This window comes from Lepidochelys kempii, chromosome 9 (genome assembly GCF_965140285.1).
Source record: "Lepidochelys kempii isolate rLepKem1 chromosome 9, rLepKem1.hap1, whole genome shotgun sequence".
NCBI classification, from domain to species: domain Eukaryota; kingdom Metazoa; phylum Chordata; order Testudines; family Cheloniidae; genus Lepidochelys; species Lepidochelys kempii.
In genome coordinates this window covers 4,403,119-4,425,175 of record NC_136388.1, presented here as the reverse complement: position 1 = coordinate 4,425,175, position 22,057 = coordinate 4,403,119, and the positions used below count along the sequence as shown (strand labels likewise).

At 49.9% G+C, this 22,057-nt stretch overlaps 1 protein-coding gene across 1 annotated transcript in view; it reads left to right on the top strand.

The window, feature by feature from the left end:
• The first annotated feature begins 3,520 nt into the window (after window positions 1-3,520).
• The window catches only part of TPRG1 (tumor protein p63 regulated 1), a 96,571-nt gene continuing 78,034 nt past the window's right edge, over window positions 3,521-22,057 (top strand). Inside the window, exon 1 of the mRNA XM_078854313.1 lies at window positions 3,521-3,628. Coding sequence (XP_078710439.1) covers window positions 3,553-3,628 — 76 coding nt within the window. The 5' untranslated portion in view covers window positions 3,521-3,552. The remainder of the gene's footprint in view (window positions 3,629-22,057) is intronic.

Below are 22,057 nucleotides of genomic sequence, written 5' to 3'. Positions count from 1 at the left end.
AAGATTGTGAGGCACTCAGAAAGTGTGGTGATGGGGGCCAGATAAGCACCTTAGACAGAAAAGGAAAACGAAATGTGGCCTTGATTGCAGACAGGTGGAAAGGCCCCTTGCCAAGTTAACTCGGTGGAGTGAGGAATCCAGCCCTCTCTCTTTAGTTTCAGAGTAGCAGCCCTGTTAGTCTGTATTCGCAAAAAGAAAAGGAGGACTGGTGGCACCTAAAGAGGACTAAAAAGAAAAGGAGGACTGGTGGAGGACTAACCAATTTATTTGAGCATTAGCTTTCGTGAGCTACAGCTCAGTTTCCCTTTAGCAGGGAGAAATGCTTTGCCGACATGGGGCTAGCTGTTCAAAGAGCTCAGGGCCAGGTTTCCAAGTGCTCAGAACCCAAAATGCTCAGCAGGTCTGAAAATCTGGCCACTTATTTCGGTGCCTCGGAGGGAGCTGAGGTCTTTTGAAAAATCTGGTCCTTTCAGTCTTATCCGGCACCGCAGTTGTCAGTGGGAGTTTTGCCACTTCACTTCAGTGGTGCTGGATCGGATCCTGCGTTTGAACCTACCCACAACCAGTTCACTTGCCAACTGTGTCCCCGGTTAGGGCTGGAACAAATCAAGATTCTCTCCTCTGACTCCTCTCTCATCCCTCCCCACCCACGAACACGCTGGGATAGAATTCCTGTTGGGTAAATGGTGCCCTCGTGTCGGGCCAGCAATTTGTCCTGGCTCGTACCGTGTGGTGCAGAGGGTTCTGCACGGTGTGTTCTGGCTTCCCCTGCCCAGGACCATCTGGAGCAGATGCTTTGCATTTGCAGCCAATTTGTAAATGTTTGTGACACCCGGGGGCAAAGTCCATTGATCTCACCTATAGTACAAGAGGGCAGAGGCAACAGCCTGAAGGCGCTAAGATATTTTGAAAAAAGAACAGGAGGACTTGTGGCACCGTAGAGACTAACAAATTTATTAGAGCATAAGCTTTCATGGGCTACAGCCCACTTCATTGGATGCATAGATATTTATATACATACAGATAAGTTGGAAGTTACCATACAAACTGTGAGAGGCTAATTAGTTAAGATGAGCTATTATCAGCAGGAGAAAAAAACTTTTGTAGTGATAATCAAGATGGCCCATTTAGACATTTGACAACAAGAAGGTGTGAGGATACTTAACTTAAGGAAATAGATTCAATGTGTGTAATGACCCAGCCACTCCGAGTCTCTATTCAAACCCGAGTTACTGGGATCTAGTTTGCATGTTAATTAATAAGCTAATAAGCTCAGCAGTTTCTCGTTGGAGTCTGTTTTTGAAGCTTCTCTGTTGCAAAATTGCCACCCTTAAATCTTTCACTGAGTGGCCAGAGAGGTTGAAGTGCTCTCCTACCGGTTTTTGAATGTTTTGATTCCTGATGTCAGATTTGTGTCCATTTATTCTTTTGCGTAGAGACTGTCGGGTTTGGCCAATGTACATGGCAGAGGGGCATTGCTGGCACATGATGGCATCTATCACATTGGTAGATGTGCAGGTGAACGAGCCCCTGATGGCGTGGCTAATGTGATTAGGCCCTAGGATGGTGTCCCCTGAATAGATATGTGGACAGAGTTGGCATCGGGCTTTGTTGCAAGGACAGGATTGTGGGTTAGTGTTTTTGTTGCGTGGTGTGTGGTTGCTGGTGAGTATTTGCTTCCGGTTGGGGGGCTGTCTGTAAGCGAGGCCTGGTCTGTCTCCCAAGATCTGTGAGAGTGAGGGATCATTTTTCAGGATAGGTGTAAATCTTTGATGATGCGCTGGAGAGGTTTTAGTTGGCGGTACAGACTAACACAGCTGCTACTCTGAAACCTAAGATATTTTGGTGTCTAAAGCATCTAGTGGAAGCGTTCGATGCATTTCTGCACCTTCGGTGCCTAAATACCTTTAAAAATCTGACCCTAAAGGTTCTCAGGTCTCCTACTGAGCTCAGAACTTCATGGGATTGGGCCCACAGTGTAGGCCAGATAAGCATATTGGCCGCCCCAGTGCTATACAAGACACTGGGACGTGGAGGGCTGGAACACAGGATAAAGGGAACACCCTAGGGCAAAAGGAATCTGTTTATTGCCAGGGTCCCTTCCCTGTAGTATATCAGCACTTAGCTCTATGGGGCCTGATTCTCAATTATATTAGGGCCACTTCATGCAGCTCGGTCACTGGCACCCACTTCAAGGCCCCTTGCGCAGCTGGAGAGGAGTAAAGGAGACTCGGGCCTGTAACAGGGAGACCAGGTGCGTTGGCTTCTGGGAGACAAGACCCCAGATTCTCAACCCCTATTCTGGCCACGTGGCCCCACTCAGGTCATGCAGGGTGGCCATGCTGGGCCCTAGCTGGCCATCTGGCATCGGCATAGAGGAACAGTCCCTGTGCATGGCAGTGCGTGCCCTATAGGGCTGTGTAAACCCACTGGATTGGATTTCTTTGCAGGTGAGCCTGGGCACTGGGGCTGCCGGATTCAAAGCCTTGGGCTGCAGGCCCCACTTCACAGAACAAGCGGCAGGGCACCCTTCCCCGGCTCTGCCCTCTCTGTCCTGTAGGACTCTGTGCTCACCAAGGCCTTGGGCTTTCTACTGGGGCTGCCAGCGAGTGCCCACGGTGGTGGAAGTGGCCTTGGGGATGTGACGTCTGAGCCCTCCAGGAATCGGACAGGTCTCCACTCATCTTCCCCCCTCTTATGCAGGCTACAGAGCCGTCAGGCCATCCCTCTCCGCCCCCGTGGCCTTCCCTGGCTCACTGAACTGCTAAGTGAAGATATTTCCTCCTGTCCTCTTGGGTTTTGTAACCCATTTGTCCTGATATATAGCAGACAAAGGGCAATTACTCCTGCTGAGGAGCTAGCAGGGCCCTCAGCTAACTCCAGATTGTAATAACCCTGCAGGGCACTGAGCCTCTCCTTTTCTGTGACAGGGTTCGTAGTCATATACCCCTGGAAGGAGAGAGTATTTAGTCTTATGGGGGAAGCACCTACCTGCAGTGCCATGTACATTATCTAAAACAGGCACAGAGCCATGCTTTACCTCTTGAGGTTGCTTTATATTCACCACTCAGTCCCCACAATGCTCCATCCAGGTGGGGGTAATGTCTCTGGGCATCCTCTCCAAACCAACCTAAGAAAGGACTTTGCCCCCCCTCCTCCCAAGAATCCATCCCAGGTTTTACAGTGCCCATAAGAGGCAGATTAGGGCTTTGGGCATTAGTCAGCGCTTTGTGGATCCTTATGCAGTGCCCAGTTCACCATGTTGTATTTCACTATTGAGTCTCAGAGCTTTAAATTTCTTCCAGGACCCTGGGGCTTTGTAGGAGTCAGATCAATGTTTTCCCCCTTTTGCAAATGCGGAAGTGAGTTAGATAACTTCATCGCGTTGTCCAAAGCCACAGTGGGGCAGTGTCAGTGAGAGATTTACAACTGTGGAGTCAGGAACTCCTGGTCCTGTGCTCTCATGAGAGCCCTTGCCTGTCCTCCCAGTGTTCAGCTCAGATGTTACGCCGAATAATTCCTCTTTTCAAACAAACAACAAAGTTCCTACTAATGCAGAGTCTGCACACTGGGACGAGATGTCAGCCTCATCATGAGGATGAAGATTATTATGGAAGACAGACATTGTGTGAGTATGAAATTATCTTCGCAATTCATAGACCAGCAGATAAATACACTTGCTTCCTCCCAAAATATGTAACAAAAAAGCCTTCCTTGTACTCTGTGAGTTGTGCATTGTCACGTGCTAATTCCCCAGGGCCCATTTTGAAATTGTTCTAATTTATCAAAGGGGGCTGGAGGGAGGGAAATAGTTCTGTTGCAAATGGCATTGATTTGACTGCAAAGTCATGACAGCTGTTCCTGTCTTTGAGGAGAATAAAAGAGGAATTCCTGATTCTTTTTTTTAATTTTTTTAATGGAGGGTGGGGAAGGGGTGAAGGAGTTTGACGCATTGAGAATTCAATGCATTTTGGAAGCCGTTCTGATAGGCTCTTTGATGTTATGTGCGTGAGAATGAACAGTAATAATAATAAAAAAGTTCAGAACACTTTCTGTCTTTCAGATTTACATTTGGGTCTGTTGTAATAGTGATAAGTGAACACCGGCACGGGGAAATGTATTTGAGGCAGTGGGTTGTGGTTGACAGCTTGAGCTTGTCATTTTCGAGTCTTTTTAAAGGAAGACCCTGCAGAACATATAATGCAGCTATTCGAATAGCAATAATAATATTAAAAATACCCTCCTGAACTCTGTTCCATTAAATATGACATGTAAAGACTTAACAAACCACTTTTCTCTGCCTCTCTCTCTCCCACGAACAAAAGCTCCAGCATGGAGCCGGAAATTGCTCTTCAAGGGAAAAGCTCAGGAAAGGATGTTGTCAATGGCTTTTAGTGAATAAAGCATTTAGTTCTAAATGGAGCGTGTCGTCATCTGCCCAGTGCTCAGGTAGAACAGCCATTGTGCTTGCTGGCACTCCATCAGACTGCTCCTCAGGCATAGTTATTGGGGTAAGTGCATTTACACGTACTGAGATGGCTGATGCTGGGAAGAGGTTTCTTAAATAACAAGACACAGGCTATTATGTGCATTAGTGTTATTATTTTTTGAAGAGTCTTAGCCCTTTGGAGACCGAAGGTACTTAATAATATGTTGTATTTATATAGTGCCAAGCCGTCCTGGTACCTCAGGTGCTTGATAGTCAAATACAGATTAAACTTTAGTTGTCCCTCTCCTTTCGATCTAGCTGGCTACCCTTACTGCTAGCTTGTGCAGTTTGTGCCCAGCCCTGGTAAGAGGTGGGGTGACTCCATGCCAACCTTTGGGTAGTTGCTGGAGAGATAATCCCTCAGGATGGATGATTTCTCCCATGGGAGGCATGAATTCTGCACCATTCATTAGGGTGGCAGAGATCAGTCCCCATGGTGTGCTGGCCCAGTTCCATGGCCTGGTATGGAGGTGGAGCCATGTCCATGCTCCGCCTCCTCCCCACCCCTTTCCAGCTGATTTGCACCCTGGTGAGCAGTCTCTGTTCACAAGGATGGCTGTTGTGGTTGACACACAGGGGAGGAGGCTTGTTGCATGCTCCCTGCCCCAAGGGCCAATCATAATCCAACCCTTCTGGCAGTGGGAACCGCGCCCATGGGAACCGTCCAATGGTTCAGGAAGCTGCTATAGAGAGGAGGGACAATGGGAGATGGGGAAAGTCTGGACCCCTGGCCACAGCGAAGCCTGTTGTACCAGGCTGTCTTTGCACAGTCAGAAGCAGGTTCTCCAGGGGTGTCTCAGGGACCTGAAATCTGATAGTACCAAAGAACAATAGGGTGAGCTGATATTGGTAATAATGCTGGTGTCTCCCCAACACCACGTCACTTGGCACCCCATCATAAATCCCAGAATGCGAAACCGTTTGCTGAGGGTCCCAGTGTATAATCCATCCCTGAGAAACCAACCCGTGGGATCAGTGCCACTGAACTTAATGGTGCTGCACGGGTCACTGCCGTACAGCTCAGGGGCGCTTGCAGAATCCGTGGGGTGCTACTTGGATTTCCCTTGGCAGCACCTCCTTGTAGTTCTCAGTGCACATGTTCATGGTCAGTGTGACAGGTGGCAACCAATCCTTTCCCTCTGACAAGCATCCGTGAAGAGGCTGCTTCTGCTGAGAATTGAATCCAGGACCGTTGGGGCCACAACCGCTCGCTCTTCCGCTGGAGAAGAGACTCCCTCCTAGGTGGTAATGGTAGTCACTGTTGTGCGCATGTAGCCACTGGTCAGTGTGTATCATGTGTCCCCCCTCCCCTTTCCATGATCCACATAGGTATGAGTCTGCAGCTACAGCACCTGGCTCTACAGAGAACCCCCGTTCAATCCCCGAGATAGTCAAGATGGCAAACTTAGATCATCTTTTTCAGGCCTCTGGCCACTACGTGGCAGGCTCATCAGCACCTGCTGCTCATTCACCTGCTGAATCCGAGCTGCGGAAGTTATTGGTCCGATTTATTTTGCTTTCAGGGAATTTAGTGCTGGTGGGGAAAAGAATCGCCAGACCAATAGCCACGGAGCCAGGCTGGAGGTGTGCAAACCCCCTCCGCACTCCAGTGAGCCGCCACCGTAACATGGAGGAGAGTTCGGTCCATTCAGCCCTAGTTTAGTCATTTCCAGTTCTGACAGTGCACGTGGCACAGTGCCTTGGCTGCTGCTGAGTTTGCCAGCTGATTGTCATGTCCGCTGGTGGGTTTTGGTACATGGAAACCTCCTCACTCGGAAGTGGGCTGAGACCAGCGACCCTTTCATAAAGGCCACCAAACAACAGTCTCAGTGAGGACTCTCACTCGCCAGCGCTCTGGGCTGCATTTGAGCGGCCGAGTCTCTTGATCACAGGGTAACCTGTAAAACAAGGGGGCTTGGTTGTGATCCCCTCAGGTGAGCGTTGTTAGGTTATTCTGCAGCATCCTTATTAGCCAGGAAGAGGCATTGACTGGCTTGCAGGGAACTCAGAAACTGGCAGACACCGTATCATGGGCGTCATAAAATGTCTTAGTTGTGAAGCTGCCTCTGCCAAGCAGGTAGGTATTTCGGCTTTAGTAGGGGTTCGTGAGTTCAGTTGGACCCACAGAAATCATGAAGCCAGGGGTGCCAAACCCGAGGGGCACTGTGATCCCAGGTGACAAAGCCCGGAGTGGGGATCAGGCCTGGTGGGACAGGAGCCACCACTGCAGGAATGAGGATGGAGCAAGCTTGCTTTCTGCCCCCTTCAGGGCCTCCTCTCTGCACTGGGCCAGGGTTAGTGTTGGAGTGCTGGGGCAGAGGAGTCTGCTGGGAGTGGTCGAAGTCCTCCTTGATTACAACTCAAAATCAAGTCCAAGAAGAGTTTAGTATTGTGCATCCATTGAGTCAGGAGGCTACATCGACCAGCAGTATTTCTTTGTTCTTTTCTCCTCACAGTCTGTTTTTCTCTTGTGACCCTTCCACACGTCGTGTGCGGGGGGCAGGGACAGAGAGAAAATTACTGCCGTAAATAGATCCCGAATAGCAGAAGATCAAAATAGACAACCTCTGGCTTTGCTGGATGAGTCACTGCCGCAGCAAGGGTTGTAAAAAAACAAAACTAAAAACCAAAAAAACAAGTGTGTGGACCCTAGTTAGCATTAGCACTCAGGCCTGGAGAAGGAAATAACAGCTCAGGGAGGAGATTCTGACATTTAGGAACTTCAAAGAAACTTTAAAGACGAGACAGAAAGGCTAAGTGAATTCTCAGGAGGATTACTCAAGAGCTGGCTGCGGTGTACTCCTTGGTCAGTAGCAAAGCTATTGTGGAATTATTTCAACAGCAGAAGTTTGATTTCTCAGCAGATGCCGGCTCACGTGGAGAAAGTCAATTGGTCTCCTGGAGCCATCATTCCCGGTATCTTTGCATGGCTTCTCACCTAGTGACGTAAGCAGGGATTTGGGGCAACACGGTTGTGCAATGTGTAGGCTGGAATGTATGTGCCCTCCCCCGCCCCCCCCGCGAGGTGTAATCATGTGTGTCACAGACCTGGGTTGCCAAACACCGAGTGAAGGTACTGCTCCGAGAGGGCCGGGGGCTTTGCTTTCGGAGCAGGATTTGGTGCATTCTAATGCTGCCACAGACTTTTGAGTGACCGTGGTATGTGGGCAAGGAAAATATCAGTTCCTAGATGGCTGCATATATGTTAGATAATCCTTAGTCCTGCCTTGAGTGCAGGGGACCGGACTACGGGGCCTCTCGAGGTCCCTTCCGGTTCTTTGATTCTGCAGGTGCAGCCAGTAGAGCCTCCTATAGCAAAAGTTGCCTACCTTGTTCCATGATAAGCTCCTGTTTTCAGTTGCCTATAATTTTCCCAATCATTCACCGTTTGCGCTGGAATTTTCCATGCTGGGTGTCTACCTAATGCGGAATTGTTTTGGAAATCCTAGAATATCAGGGTTGGAAGGGACCTCAGGAGGTCATCTAGTCCAACCCCCTGCTCAAAGCAGGACCAATCCCCAACTAAATCATCCCAGCCAGGGCTTTGTCAAGCCTGACCTTAAAAACCTCAAAGGAAGGAGATTCCACCACCTCCCTAGGTAACCCTTTCCTGTGCTTCTCCTCCTAGTGAAAAAGTTTTTCCTAATATTCAACCTAAACCTCCCCCACTGCAACCTGAGACCATGAAAATGTCAGGTAAAATGGTTCAGCCATTTCTGAAAACCAGGTTAGCAAAAAGTATGTTGTTTTCTTCATGTTCAAAAACTCTTACAACCGTTTTGTCGAAAAGTTTTAGCAACCTTGTTTTGGAGCAGGGGCTTGAAATTTGGCAGGGGGAGTTGCTCTGGTGTCATGGATGTGCCTTTTCTCATCTCTATAAACATTCACCCAAATTTCTAAGCCAAAAAAAGCATAGTTCGTGCATGCTCGGGATGGGTTTGTTAGAGTTTGGGTGCTAAATTCTCTGAAGATTCTATCTACATTGGGCATGCTCCAGCACAATGCTGTAGGGGCTGAGCAGGAATTCCCCAGAAATTACTCCTCCCAGCTGTGGGAGCCACTGTAGCAGTGGGTCCTGGCACCAAGAGGAGGGACACACACTCTCTTATGCTCTGAGTCTTGTACATTGGCCAAATTTGGGCACGAAGGCTCATCCATGATGTCACATCAGCCCCTGCTGCCAAATTCCAAGACTCTGCTCCAAAGCAAGGAGTTGCCAGAGTTTCTCAATGAAACCGTTGCATGAATTTTTTAACTTGGGCAAAATAGTGTATTTTTCCCATTTCAGGCTGATGTCCTGTGAAACCAGTAGAATGGACTCATGTGATTAAAGACTGTATCATCACGTACATGCCCAAGAGGGGCAAATTAAGGTTGCACAGGCAACCTTAATACTGGCATTTCTTGTCTTTTGAGTGCTTGACTTTTCAACCTTAATATTCTTTTAACACCTTTCTGTGGGGATGTAATTATAATATATAATCAACCTGTGAATTGAACCAGGACCTCAAATCTGCAGAATTTCAGAGGGATAAAAACCAAGCCCTTCAATCCAAAACACGTTTCTGGGGTTTTGGTTCTGTGATGCACTTACTGCTTGACCTCTCTGCTGAGCCTGCAGATGTGGTCCCAGCAGTGCTGATGAAATTGTTCTCTGGACACCTGTCCATAAGGAGCAAGTCTGAAGCCACGCAGCTCCGTCCAGCTGGCTCTGACCTTTGGTTACTCCATTTGTAAGCAAAAGGTTCCATTTCTTCCATGAACGTTTCCAGTTGCATGTCTGATATGCAGAGGCATTAACCCTCTCATTCTGAGATACTCCATCTTTGCATGGCAAAGACACAGGTAGCATTAAAGTCATCTGCGCTCTTGTAAAGCAAAGGTCACCAGCAGAGCTGGGGAAAGACAGAGAAGCTAGAGGTGAGGGCTGGGTGCTACATGTTTTCCTTTAATCCCCTTTTAAGTGAGCTGGAATATGAGGATGACACCCCATCCCATACACCCACACACACCCCTCCACCCCCGTGGGCCCAGGTGCCTCTCCTCCTAATCTTTGTTGCCTCCACTGAATAATTGTTTAGATCTTCCCCACAGCAAAATGATAGAAAATGTAGCAGTCGCCCTGCTTTGGGCTTGACCCAGAGCCTGTGGAAGTCTTTCCATTCGTGTCACTGGGCTTTGGGCCGGGCCTGCGTTTCCTACGTCTCTCTCGCGCTCCTTTTGCGTTTCCATTTCCCACCACAGCTCCCCTGCCGACAGCCACCTGATCCCCTGGTCTCTTAGTCCCTGAGCCACCTTCCCGCTCTTCCCCTTGGCCAGCTTCATTCAGTTCTGAGGGAAAAGCCGAAGCAGGCCGGACCACCTGGCCCTTGGTCACTAGGCCATGCTGCATGGCAGTTACCAGCCGAATGTACTGTGCACACGAATGCTTTACCGAACTCAGACGGGGTCTGTCTTTCAGTGATTTTCTTGCTCTCCATCCATTTTCTCATGTGTATTTGGCTAAGGCTCAATTCAAGGTCAAGTTGCCTGGCCTGGTTTCTAGTAAGAATCTTGGGCGCCCTCTTGACTCCCCCCTAGTCTCTCATAGAATATCAGGGTTGGAAGGGACCCCAGAAGGTCATCTAGTCCAACCCCCTGCTCAAAGCAGGACCAATTCCCAGTTAAATAATCCCAGCCAGGGCTTTGTCAAGCCTGACCTTAAAAACCTCTAAGGAAGGAGATTCTACCACCTCCCTAGGTAATTCTACCACCTCCCTAGGTAATTCTACCACCTCCCTAGGGTCATCATTAGACCCTTTGCTTCTAGGTGGTACCGAGTTGTATATGTTGTCACAGCTCACTGCTATGGGCAGATACTCTTCAGCAAATAGCCCTGGGCATAGCCTGCAGTATCCAAGCCGAGAGAGGTGTTTAATTTTACCAAGTTCTTGCCATCGGGTTACAGGCACTATCAGAAACACTGATTCTGTGTACTGTCATCTTGCCCTTCTGCCAAGTAGGTGTATGTTACTGTTCCCGCTGGGAGTTTGGCCACTGTATAGATTATAAGCCCAGAACGGGCCACTCTGGTCACCTAGTGTGTCCTCCTGTAACACTGGTGATAGGACTTCTCTGAAATCATGTGCATATAAGGCCTTAATTCTCCAGTGTCCTTAACCATGATGCCCATCTACCACTGCTTCGGTTGCTGGAACCAACCCAATAAAACCTTTGGGAGTACCCACTGGGAGTCCCGTGTGTCCTTAGCTAGAAGGGCTGTAACTAACCGAGGTGAGGCAGGGAAGTGTCCTTGCACCACGGCCCTGAGGCTTCTGCTGGGGATGGGGTGGGAGGCTCTGGGGCTTCCCCCACCTGGCGGCTTCTGCCATGGATGGGGTCAAGGCCCGCTCAGGGGGAGTGACTCCCCTTGTCCTGTGGCTTCTGCAGGGAACAGGGACAGGGTCGGGGGGGGGGGGGGCTTCCCCTGCCCTGCCCACCCAGCGCTGCTGCCAGGGAACAGGGTTGGGGCACAGGGGCCTCCCCTCCCCCGCCCGCCTCGTGGCCAGGACTCCGGGCTTCAGCAAATTGTTTCTGGGGCCCCTGGGCACAGGCCCCATTGGCCCCATGGCTAATCCACGTCTGTGCATGGCCACAGCCACCATCGTTGGGAAATCTCCCTGAAGAGCTGGGCCTAGGACTCTGATCCGTTAGTTTCAATCACAGCTGAGCTGAAGATCTTCACTTAGCAGGCAGCAATCATAGGTCTGTGGTCTCCTCTGCTCCTCGTCATTAGTGGCCAATATTACAGATAGACACACAAGGCTAATACATTCAAACCTCACACCCCTTGGTTAGGTTAAAAAATGTCTAAGTACCACATGCATCCAGCTCCTCTTATCTGAGTCTTTTGGATTCAGGCTGCTGATTTGCACTGGGAGGATCCGGTGTTTCCTATCTACTCAGTGGGGTGATATTTCTTTGCAGTCCTAATAAGTGCATTCATGCATGAACTTCCTGAGGTGAATGGCACCAAAAGGGCTGGCAGTCTTGGGAGATGTTGCTTTTCACTGGGTGCTCAATATTGTACCCAATCAGTTAGGCTACGTTTTAGTCACAGAATTTTAGTAAAAGTCACGGACAGGTCACGGGCAATAAACAAAAATTCACGGGGGCCGGTGACCTGTCCATGACTTTTACTATATACCCCTAACTAAATCTTGGGTGTTCTGGGGGTGCTGCTGATGCTGGGGGCAGGGGCACCGGGGCTGCTGGTGCTGCGGGGGGCCTCCGGGGCGGGGGTGCCTAGAAGTGCCACGGCTGGCAGGAGGTGGCCTAGAACTGCTGCCGCTGGTTGCTGCCAGCCCCGTGACCGCCGCTGCCAGCCCTGGTGCTGCCAGTGCCGCTGGCAGAGGGTACCCCGTGACCGCCGTTGTTGGTGGGGTAGGGTGGCTGGCCCTGGGGTCAAGCACACCTGCAGGCTGCAGAAGCCCTGGAGGTCCTGGAAAGTCACGGAATCCGTGACTTCTGTGACTGACTTGCAGCCCTACCAATCAGCAATGGTGCTGTGCTCGTGGTAAGCTAGTTCATTAGCTAAAGTGCTGGAGTCGATTCCCATCCGGCACCCTGTGGGGGAGAAGAGGAATAAAACCCAACTAGCTCAGAATCAACCGCAGAGTCGACTGTCTCCAGTTTGGAGGCCGAGGTAACTCAGGGGAAAATCAAATCGACCAAATTTATAAAAAAACAAACGAAGGGCTTGTCCACACTGTCACTTTCCAGCGCTGCAACTCTCTCGCTCAGGGGTGTGAAATAAATAAATTAACCCCAACAGCAGCGCCAAAGGAAAAGAAAGTTGAGATTTTTAAAATGGAACACAGTGTGATGTCCTTAACAACCAAACGAACGAGCTTTGATGTGAACATCCAGTTCCAGCTGTGAACAGAACTTTGCTTTCATATCTTCCACGCGGCTCGACTTCGGCTTGCTCAGCTGTGCTGAAGCCGGGTCAGGCAGCAGCGACTCCCCAAGCCAAGGGCAGGCAGAGCAGCTGCAGTGTGGGGAGCTCCCAGCCCAGTTCTCCCCACAGCTTGCTGGCTTTATTCTAGCAGCCCAGAGCCGGGGCCCACCTCCTTCCTTCCTCCAATCTTTCCTGCCCTGAAAAGGTGCGGCTTTGCAGGAAGGGACATCTAAGGTGGTGTGTTTCTTTCCCTGGTCTGTAACGAGGGACTCTCCATGATCCGCTCAACCAGGGGGATGGATCTGAAATGCACCCATAGCCTAGCACCACAGCTGACAGACGCAGATAGAAAGCCAGCTGCAAAACAGGGCACTACCTTCCATGGAAACTTACAAGGGAACAGACTGCACCTGGAACTGCTGTTACCTCCCTTGAAACGGAAACTGCTATGGGTGCATTCATCCTTGAGTAACCTAGAACATTGTAATCTGTGTCTGGGTAGAAATATGGGAATTTTATACTGGCATAGACTCCTGTCTGGTATCCTGGCTCTGCAGTAGCTGGTAACATACTTTGGACAAAAATGATGTCATTTTCCCACCCTTCCCCTCCCCACATAATGCAGCTGGCTAATTGTGCACCATCATACATGATGTGTGTGTGGGGGGAGGGGGTGCTTCCTTCCTGACCCCAGCGGTGATTGGCTGATGCCCTGGAGTATGAGGTTAGGTAACACTTCTCTTTGCTCTAGTAGCTACAAAGATTATTAATGGCTATAAAACGATCCAGCCAAGTATTTGACTTGGTGACTTTCAGTGGCAGTGAATCCTGCAGGTTGTTCTGTACGCTGTGTGGGGGGGGAATACTTTTCCTTAGGCTTAAGAGGAAGACACAAATACCACATAATGATGCTAACTGTCTGTCACTATCCCACCCGGACGGGGAAGGATTTCTTCCTGATCCCACCTGGCAATCAACTTATTGCCCTGCAGCTTGATTGTGTTTCGGTAAATCATTTTTGTTCATATGGTTTCACTGGGGTTTTGAAATATGTTTGTTCTAATTATTACTGTATTGGTGCCCAGGGAGGGTGCTGGGCTGCTAACCCTGGAGAACCCATACAGCCCCATCAAAAGCAGCAGCCATGCATGCCATCCCTCTACCACCCTGGCATTGTGCCTCGGGGGCAGGGCAGTTTGGCCTTCATGGCCCAGCCAGTCCTTGACCTCCCTGAGCAGACTGCTGAGAAAGAGGCCAGCGGGTACCAGTTGAACCATGACGTGGGTTTTTGTGATGTGGAACCCTTGCCCACTTGGACTGAGGCCCCCCCACTATTTCCTGCCAGCTGCTGGAGGAGCTCTTGGTGTCCACCAGCCTAGGCTGATTCCAAACCATGAACCTAGAGGACAACATATAAGCTGCATGGCTCAGAGTCTAGATAAGGCAGGAGCCATTCAAATCCAGAAGACACCAAATACACAGTCTATGAAGCTCCAGCAAAATTACAACCACTGACACAAACTCTCCCAGCTGACACCTTTCTCATCATGCTCTGACATATGATTTCCAAGGAATGTAATTTCCAAGGAGTAAATTCCCCTCCTCTGACTGCATTTACACGCTGGCTGTCAACTAACAAGAGCGGCTCTTGACAGCACTGATATTGCTGTTTGTATCATCAGGCGACTACACGTCTGTCTAGGATTAATAATTTGACTAACAACTCAAGACAATTATTCCTATTATTATTTCGCCCTGGCAAACAAATCCTGCAGCTACTTTCTCCTGCCATCCGCTCCAATTTTCTCTGGAAAGCCAATGATCTTTTTTCCCCCCAACATTTCTGCCATACTCCCCCACATCTTGTAAACTTTACAGTCCCCCATGGCATCTGTGTGCAGTGAACTGAGCTGTTGAGACTAAATGTAATTTGCAATCAAGCTTCTGTTAACATACAAATGTACCGGCTGGTCTCCTGCAATATGGATTCTCATTCTGTCTAGCATATGGTAGCATTAAATCCAGTCCATGCAATGTCTCTTGTTACCAAGTTGTCAATCCTGGTGGAGTGGAGAATCCTAAAACAAGCACATGAGAAACATATTTTGGGAATAGGCTTCCCCCGGCAGAGCTTGACGGGAGCTGTCCAAAGAGATACTTTGTGCCTTGAAAGGAACTAGCTGTCAGCCGCCTAAAGCAGGGTCGTGAAACCGATTCAAACGCCTTGTACTTCCTGAGACAGGTACTGCAAAGGGGGCGAGGAGGGCTAGATGCAAGTGAGTTCATTATTACCAAGTTAAAAAGCTGGAAGCTGCTTCCCCTTCTGCCAGGCTTGATTCAGGAGTTCCTGGCCTAGTCTGGGGCACACAGCCAATATTTACATAAAGCCTTGGAATAAATGTAGGTTAAACAGGGAGAAATATGTCTGAGTAGGCAAAAAAGGCTTTTATTCACTAAGCAGATAATACGAATGTCATTCCAGTTCTGACTCTTCATAGGATGCTTACAGAAATCCCTTCCTTCCCATTGCCTTGTAAGTGGTTTTGTTTTTTTTTTATTTTGCATCGTTAGCATTGTTAATAATTCAGCGTGTTTTCTCACTCTCTGCTCTGACGGGCGTTCTCCTCTCTTCACTCTCTCTGGAGCTCTGAGGGGTTTCGGCCTTAGCAAAAGAGATGGAAGCTGGACCCTGTAAGATGAGCCCAAACTAAGTGCTCCCCTTCTGTCCCGTCTCAACCCCCCTCTGAAATGTGGGGACGTTGGCATTTGAAGCTGAACTTTGCAGTTCAGCCCTGTTCCTCAGGGTTGCATGAAAAACCTTGGCGCCCCTAATCTGTACTCCTGTTACGGAACTGCAAGTTCTTCCTTAGTGACCTGAGTCTTCGCCTTTGGAGACCCCTGCAGTTAAAACCTTGGCCCACATGACAATGAGAGGTTTGTGTCTAGCGGGCCCCGATTCAGGTCAGCATCCTTGAGCACCAGCTTCAATCTCAATGACATCAAGAGGCTTTAAACATGAGCATAAAGTTATGCATGTGTTTCATGACTATATTGGCTGAACCACGTGCTAAAGTAATTTCCTGACTCAGAGCCTTAGCTCACTTAATTGTGAACCACTGTAGCCTGTGGGTGGGTTTCTCCTTGCCCACAGGGTGTCACGTTGTGCCTTGTACCATGAGGCTAGCCCTTGTTGGTCAGATTGAGGCTGGCTGATGTGACTGCAGAATGTCTTAGCCGTACGAATGTCTACGACCCGACCTTCTTTTCTGAGAGGTACGAAGTGATTTGCCTCAATAGCATCCAGACGGGCTCTGTCCCAGTTATTTGTTTCTCTGGTAATCATCCACATATTTATGGAAGAAAAAAATGCATTGGAATAACTGTGGTTTTGCAAAGGAAATAACTGGAGAGAAAGCATCTGAAGAGGAGCATTTTTAAAAAAATAAAAGAGGCATTTTCTTTGTTATGAATCTCTATCTGCAGGTTGGGTGGTCTGAGATCTTTATCTTTGCAGGACCGCTGCCCTTTGCCTGGGTCGCGTAGGATGGACAAAAGCAGCATGCCTGAGGTTTTGATTGCAAACTCCACGGGTGCTGCTGGTGCTTTCCATGGAAATATCGGCTGACCTCAGCCCCCGCGAGTTTGCTTGTGCTGTCTGGCAGAGTCCAGCGTTGATGCCTTGGATTTCTGCCCAGACTCCCTCCCAGCCCTGAAAAGCCAGTGGCCTGAGCACTCGTAGTTCCCATGGACATTGACTGCTGTCCTACCCCTTCCGCCCAGTGGTGGGTGCTTAGCATCTCAGGCTGCTTGTGTGCCTGTCCCCTGTGGCACTCACTTGAAAGAGCCCCTGGTTATGTCGTGCCCTTGTTGTTATAAGTGGGCACCTCTCAGAGTGGAAGCTCTAGCTGCCGGTACTTCAACCTTGTGTCACGGGTTTTGGCTGGCCAGAGTCTAAACGGCCCAACAGAACCACTTTCCATGATGAATTCTGGGTCCTGCCTCTGTTCTGGCCTCAGGAACCCACCATTGCCTGCTTTCAATTCAGCTGAGCATGCGCTGACTGACACGGGAGGTTAGGCTGGTTCGAACCTCACCCATGGAAAGCCAAACCCCCCGGCCCTTCCTGGGGCACAATGGGGTGTGTTCACTTGTCATCTGTGCACGTTAGGACCAATCCTAGGCTAATCCCACAAGGTTTGGAGGCTGAGGTTGGATGAGCAGCCTGAGGTCCTGATGCCCCTTCAAACGCTGAGCTGATGGCTTTTGAGTGGCCTGGGAAACATTTGCACGTGGCTGCCCAGTCCCTAGTGGACACTGGCAAACTCACCCCTGAAGCTGCTACTAGCTGGAACCCTTTAGTCTGCGGTCTCAGCAGGGAGGCTGAGAGGTGACTGAGGTAGGAGGAATAAACTCCTGTCTCACTCCTAGGGGGGTTGCTGCAGGATAGCTACTTTGGTGGAATATTTCCGCTGCTGCAGTCCATGCTGTACCAGACTTCTTGGAGAGAAAAGTTCATCCGTTTTTGGACTGCCAGTCCAGCTTCTTTCATCAGCACAAATTTCCCTGAAAACCTCCTAGAAAGAGAAGCACTGGGTCGACAATAGAAAGGGATTACAATGCTGACATTCACCTGCCTGCATCAAAGCATGATGCAATGAAAAACAAAGCAGCAGGTATAGAGGAAGTGGATTAAAAGCCAGGAGTTTAAACTTGGGACTTTCTAAAGAGCCAATGAATTTGGAAAGGGGAAGTTAAATGCAGATTCCTGGAGAAAGGGGGACCAGATAATAGATAAAGACATTGCTAAGGAAGAACAGGATTGGTTATAGCAAAGGGCTGGTGCTTCTTCCCTATGTGATATCATCAAGGAAAACCACTTATGGTCCTGATCCAAAGCCCACTGGAGTTAGTGGAAAGACCTCCACTAACATCAGTGGGCTTTGGTTGAGATCGTAGGAAACTACATCACCAATTCTCCCAATCCAACATGTTTCAAAGCAATTTATAATAATGCCTCAAAACCACGTTGGAGGGCACATGGAGAAAGAGGATATGTTCTTTCATGTTGGTAGGACTCCCTTAGGGCACAGTTATTCTGGGAACAAATATTTAAGATCACAGGAACTAAGCAGCCAGAGGATACATTCCTTCTCTTATGGGGACTTACAGGGAAAGTTATGCCCCCCTATGCAAAATGCCACTTAGACCTCCTATCTTTTGGTGTCCACCAGATGCTCTATGGCTGGATTTTGGAAAAAGAAATCCCTTCACCCAGAAGTTTCTTCCTTGCTCTGTAGAATCCGAGAAACGAGTATTGGAGAATTATTGGACAGCCCAAGATCAACGATCTTCTGACTTATATACAACCTAGCTTCTGTTTACAGAAGATGAAGGAAAGGACATCTTCACAGTAACCTGCAAAGCAGGCAAGGCTACATCTTCCATTGTCAGCTGATCTTCAATACACTGAGATATCAATTATTCAAAAAAAAAAGTATTTTCTGGGTCTGTAACTTCTGTTACAAACCTTAGGAAAGATATACAGACCTATGCTCTTAAGAGCTGGCTTGCTTGAGAAAGTGAGGATTCCCTCTTTCTTCCCTTTATTCATTTTTCATGTTTGGAAGAGTGGTGAAAATCAGAAGCTAACTATCTGCGTGCGGTCTGCCTACCCGTTGTTTTATTAGGGCAGCATCAGGGCAGAGCAGGTGGAGGTGCTGGCTGCGCTAGGAGATTGTGTTCACCGCCCCAGTGAGCTTGAGTTACTCCGCCGGAGCTAGGCTGGCTGGAGTGAGAGCGGCCATGCTGGGAAATTACGCTCAAGCTACACAGTGTTTGGATTAGCATCTAGTGAGGAACGTTAACTCAAGTTTGTAGTCTGCAGCTGCATCCCCCTTGCATTTCTAGTTCTAGCATTAGTAGCACTTGAGTGTGAATCTCCCCTGGCCCCCAGTGAGCCAGCTAGCTCAAATGTAAAGCCCCACTTAATAGGAGTTAGAGATTTTTGTGTATGGACAGGGATCAGGATAGGGGCACCACTTGAGTTATTCCTCTGCAAGGTATGTTGTTGTCCATAGTCATATCCCTGTAATACATGGCAGATGCGTAGAATCATTGAAATGTAGGGCTGGAAGGGATCTCAAGAGGTCATATAGTCCGTCCCGCTAGCTGACACAGGGTTAAGCATACCTAATCCATCCCTGGGCATAGCTGTGAATCTCACCAATAGGAAGGACTCGACATTAAGTCAGATGATTGAGCTAAGCGACTGGGGTGCCAAGAGAGAAGGGGCATTTGCATCTCCCTCCATATGAGAATCAAGATTATGTAAGCGGGGGAATAGTCCCGCTATTGTGGGGAGCTTTCCTGGCTTCTACACTACCCCGGTGAAGTGGACTAGCGAAAGGATCTGAGTCCTCGCTCCCACTTCCTTTACCCAGAGGCCTCCCTGCCCTTGAGGACTCCCCTTCCACCCTCCTGTCTGGCAGAGTCCTTGTAACCCCAACAAGACTGGGCCCAGGATTCCTGGGGGGCTCGACCCCCAACCCTGCTGCGGTCACCTAGTACAGGGGCTAGGGGGTGCTCTCTCTGCACTGGGCACCTCCCTGACCCACTGATCATTACATACAATTTAAAGCAAATGCAAGTTATTTAATCAACAATTAATTAAAAAAAGAGTAAGGAATAATGGAAAAGGTTAAAGGAAACACATCACCCTGCTCTGTGGCAGGGAACATCACAAACAGTGTCTCTGGGATGTCAGGGCGGTTCACAGTCTGTTCCTTGGAAGTCCCAGGCCTCCTTCTCTGGCCCTGGCTGTGCTGCAGGGATGCTGTGGGTTGGACACTTGCTCTGGTGGTGGCCACACGCTCTCAGGCTCCAGATGGCAGGGCCCTTCTTCCCAGCTTTGCCCCCTCCCTGTCAGGGTTACCAATCCCTCTCCGAGTCTGGCCTGCAGAGCCTCCTGGCTGAGGCGTCTCCCTGTGCTGGGTCCACTGCCCAGAGTCCCCCTTGCTCCCCCCAGCTGCTCACAACGCCCGGCTCCAGAGTGCTCCAGCCCCACTCTGCCTCAGCTCAGCTGCTGCTCTGCCTCCAGCTCCCTGGGCTGCTTCTCTGGCCCCTCTGGCTCTGGTTGCTGCAGCTCTGCTCCCAGGACAGGGGCTGCTCTCTCTGGGCTGCTTTTCTGGCCCCTCTGATCTGGCCCAGCTCTGCTCCCCAGCTCAGCTTGGTCCCCTGTTTTCTCCTTAGCTCGGCACCACTCTATCCGACCCAGGCATGTCCAGGTCACATGGACACAGGACCTCCCTGGCCTCCTGACTCCCTCATTAGCCTGCCCGCCCTGTCATTCAGGCTGACCTGGAGCATTGGCCTCTTCCCATTGTTCCTGGGGGCTGTCAGTCTCAGGGTCCTGATTTCCCATCGACTCTTCCCCCTTCTTAGTACTGGGAGTTAGCAACTAAAACACCCCCACTGAATGTTAGTGAGGGGGCGACAGTCCCCTTACATTTTGCTTAAAGCATTAAGAGCAAACTAAACAGCAGTTTATTCTCAAGACACCATGCTCGGTGCTTTGAACTTCGAAGGTGTTGGGATATGTGCTGGGCAAACTTCAGCAGCTCTGGAGATGCAGTTCATACAAATACTCTAAAGTTCGGCTGCTTATTGGGATCTCTGGAAACCTGGCCTTGGAAATCTAGAGAGAGCAGGTTTTCCTCACCAGATTTCTGGGACTCTGCTCCTGGCTGAGTTGGAAACGGCCGCGGTGCTTGTCCTTTGGAGCTTGACGGCCTGGCAGATGGAGATGGAAATGAAAAATAACGTGGGAAATAAATTCAACTTTTTTTTTTTTAAACCTCAGAAAAAGTTTGACTCTGGCTTGGGCTGAGTTTAGGGGACAAGATTTGTGAGACACGTTAGCCAAGAAGGTTCCCTAATGCCCCGTTTGATTTCCAAGTGTTTAGGAGGAGTGTCCTTCCTCCTTTATGCATTTCCCCCTCTGCGTCTGTTTTGCTGCATTCCCTCTTCTGCTTGGAGCAGCCGCGTCAGTCTTTGCCCTCCCTTTGCCGGCAGTAACCCTGCAATAATCAATAATCCCCAAACTGCGGCCATCTGTTTTCTGTAGCGGGGCCGATGTTTAAACATCCAAACTCCTGTCACAAAGGAGTGTGTCAGGACGCAGCGTGTGCAATGGGATGGTGTGCTGGCGATGAAGCAATACGACCTAGGTGTCCTAGAGAAGGTAAAGGGGAATGTGATTAGGAAACGCCTAATAATATCCCTGCCTGTCTGTCTGTCTTAAAAGAAAAAAAAAAAAAAAAAAGGCACATGTCCTCAGGGGTAGCTTTGTCTCTGGAACAAAATGTCCTTCCGCTTTGACACGCACAGCATGGTGCTATCAGCTGCCATGTGCTGCCACCGGATGGCCAAATGAGTTACGGCAGCAAGAGGGTGCAGACGTTTACCTTCGCCTTGGATCCCACCCTGTGGAAGGAACCGAGATCCTGCATAATTGGCAGCATCCATCTGATAGGCGGGGGAGCTCCAGATCACGTCCCGGTGGCTGCAGAGAGGGCGGACGGTCTCCCACCTGCTGTGTATTCAATCCTGAGCTGGTGGTGTGAGCTCTCCTGCTCGTATTTCCCACAGTGACCTGTGTACCTTGTTCCCGTCAATGCTGAGTGCTGCTTTCGGCTGCTTCGCCCTCCTCCCCACGCACCCAGGAAGCACAAAGCCGCGCAAGCAGCCGTGCACTCTTGCTGCAGACGCTGCAGTTCCTGCACCCGTAGCTCTCCCTGTAACTTGCCCCCGGATCTCCACTCCCAGCGCTGGCAGCAGGACTGGAGTGCGGGGCTCCGTGACTCCAAGTGTAAGAACTGCGCGCTCGGGGCTCCAGCGAGCCGCTCCTAGGGCCTGGTGACTGTGCCCTGCCTGGAGGCGGTACCCCTGCTCCCTGCGCTGGCAGAGCAGCGACATCTCCCGCATGCCACTTGACAGCATTTCGTTCTTCTGTTTCGATCCCAACATCCCATTTCTGCTGCCCCCGGGTGGGGGTAGGGGGCAATCTGTAGGGCCGGTCACCATCCGGAGCCTGCTGTCATTAGATTAGCACTTGTAACCAATCTCACTTCCTCCCATTTATCCTTCATTGTCAACTGCAGCTCCTGCCCCACCCAGGATGGGTAGAAAGTCAAGTTCAATGAAAGGCAGGGGGAGGCTGAGTGCCAGGGAGAGCCACCTCTTCAACAGCGTCCAATCTAAAAATACATGAGAGAGGGTGCGTGACCGGGGCGCCCTTATCGCTTGTGTTAGCAGGGCCTTGGTCTGCTGGGCGAGTGACATTCTAGTCCTCCTCCATCCGCGATGATTTGTTATTTCCACTGGGGCAGAGGCTAGGAACTCCATCCAAGGATCTGGCCCTCCTGTGCTGGGCACTCTACAGACATGTAATGAAGAAGTCAATCCCTGTCCCAAATTGCTTAGAAGCTACATATCAGACAGGACGTGCGAAGTGGATGAAACGGACAGAGGGGAGGCGGTTGGGTTGGGAGGAAATAACCATAAAGTGAATGGAGTTAAGCAGAAGTTGATCCTTCTTGCCTCTCTTGAGCCAGCTTTTGTTCCACTGCAGA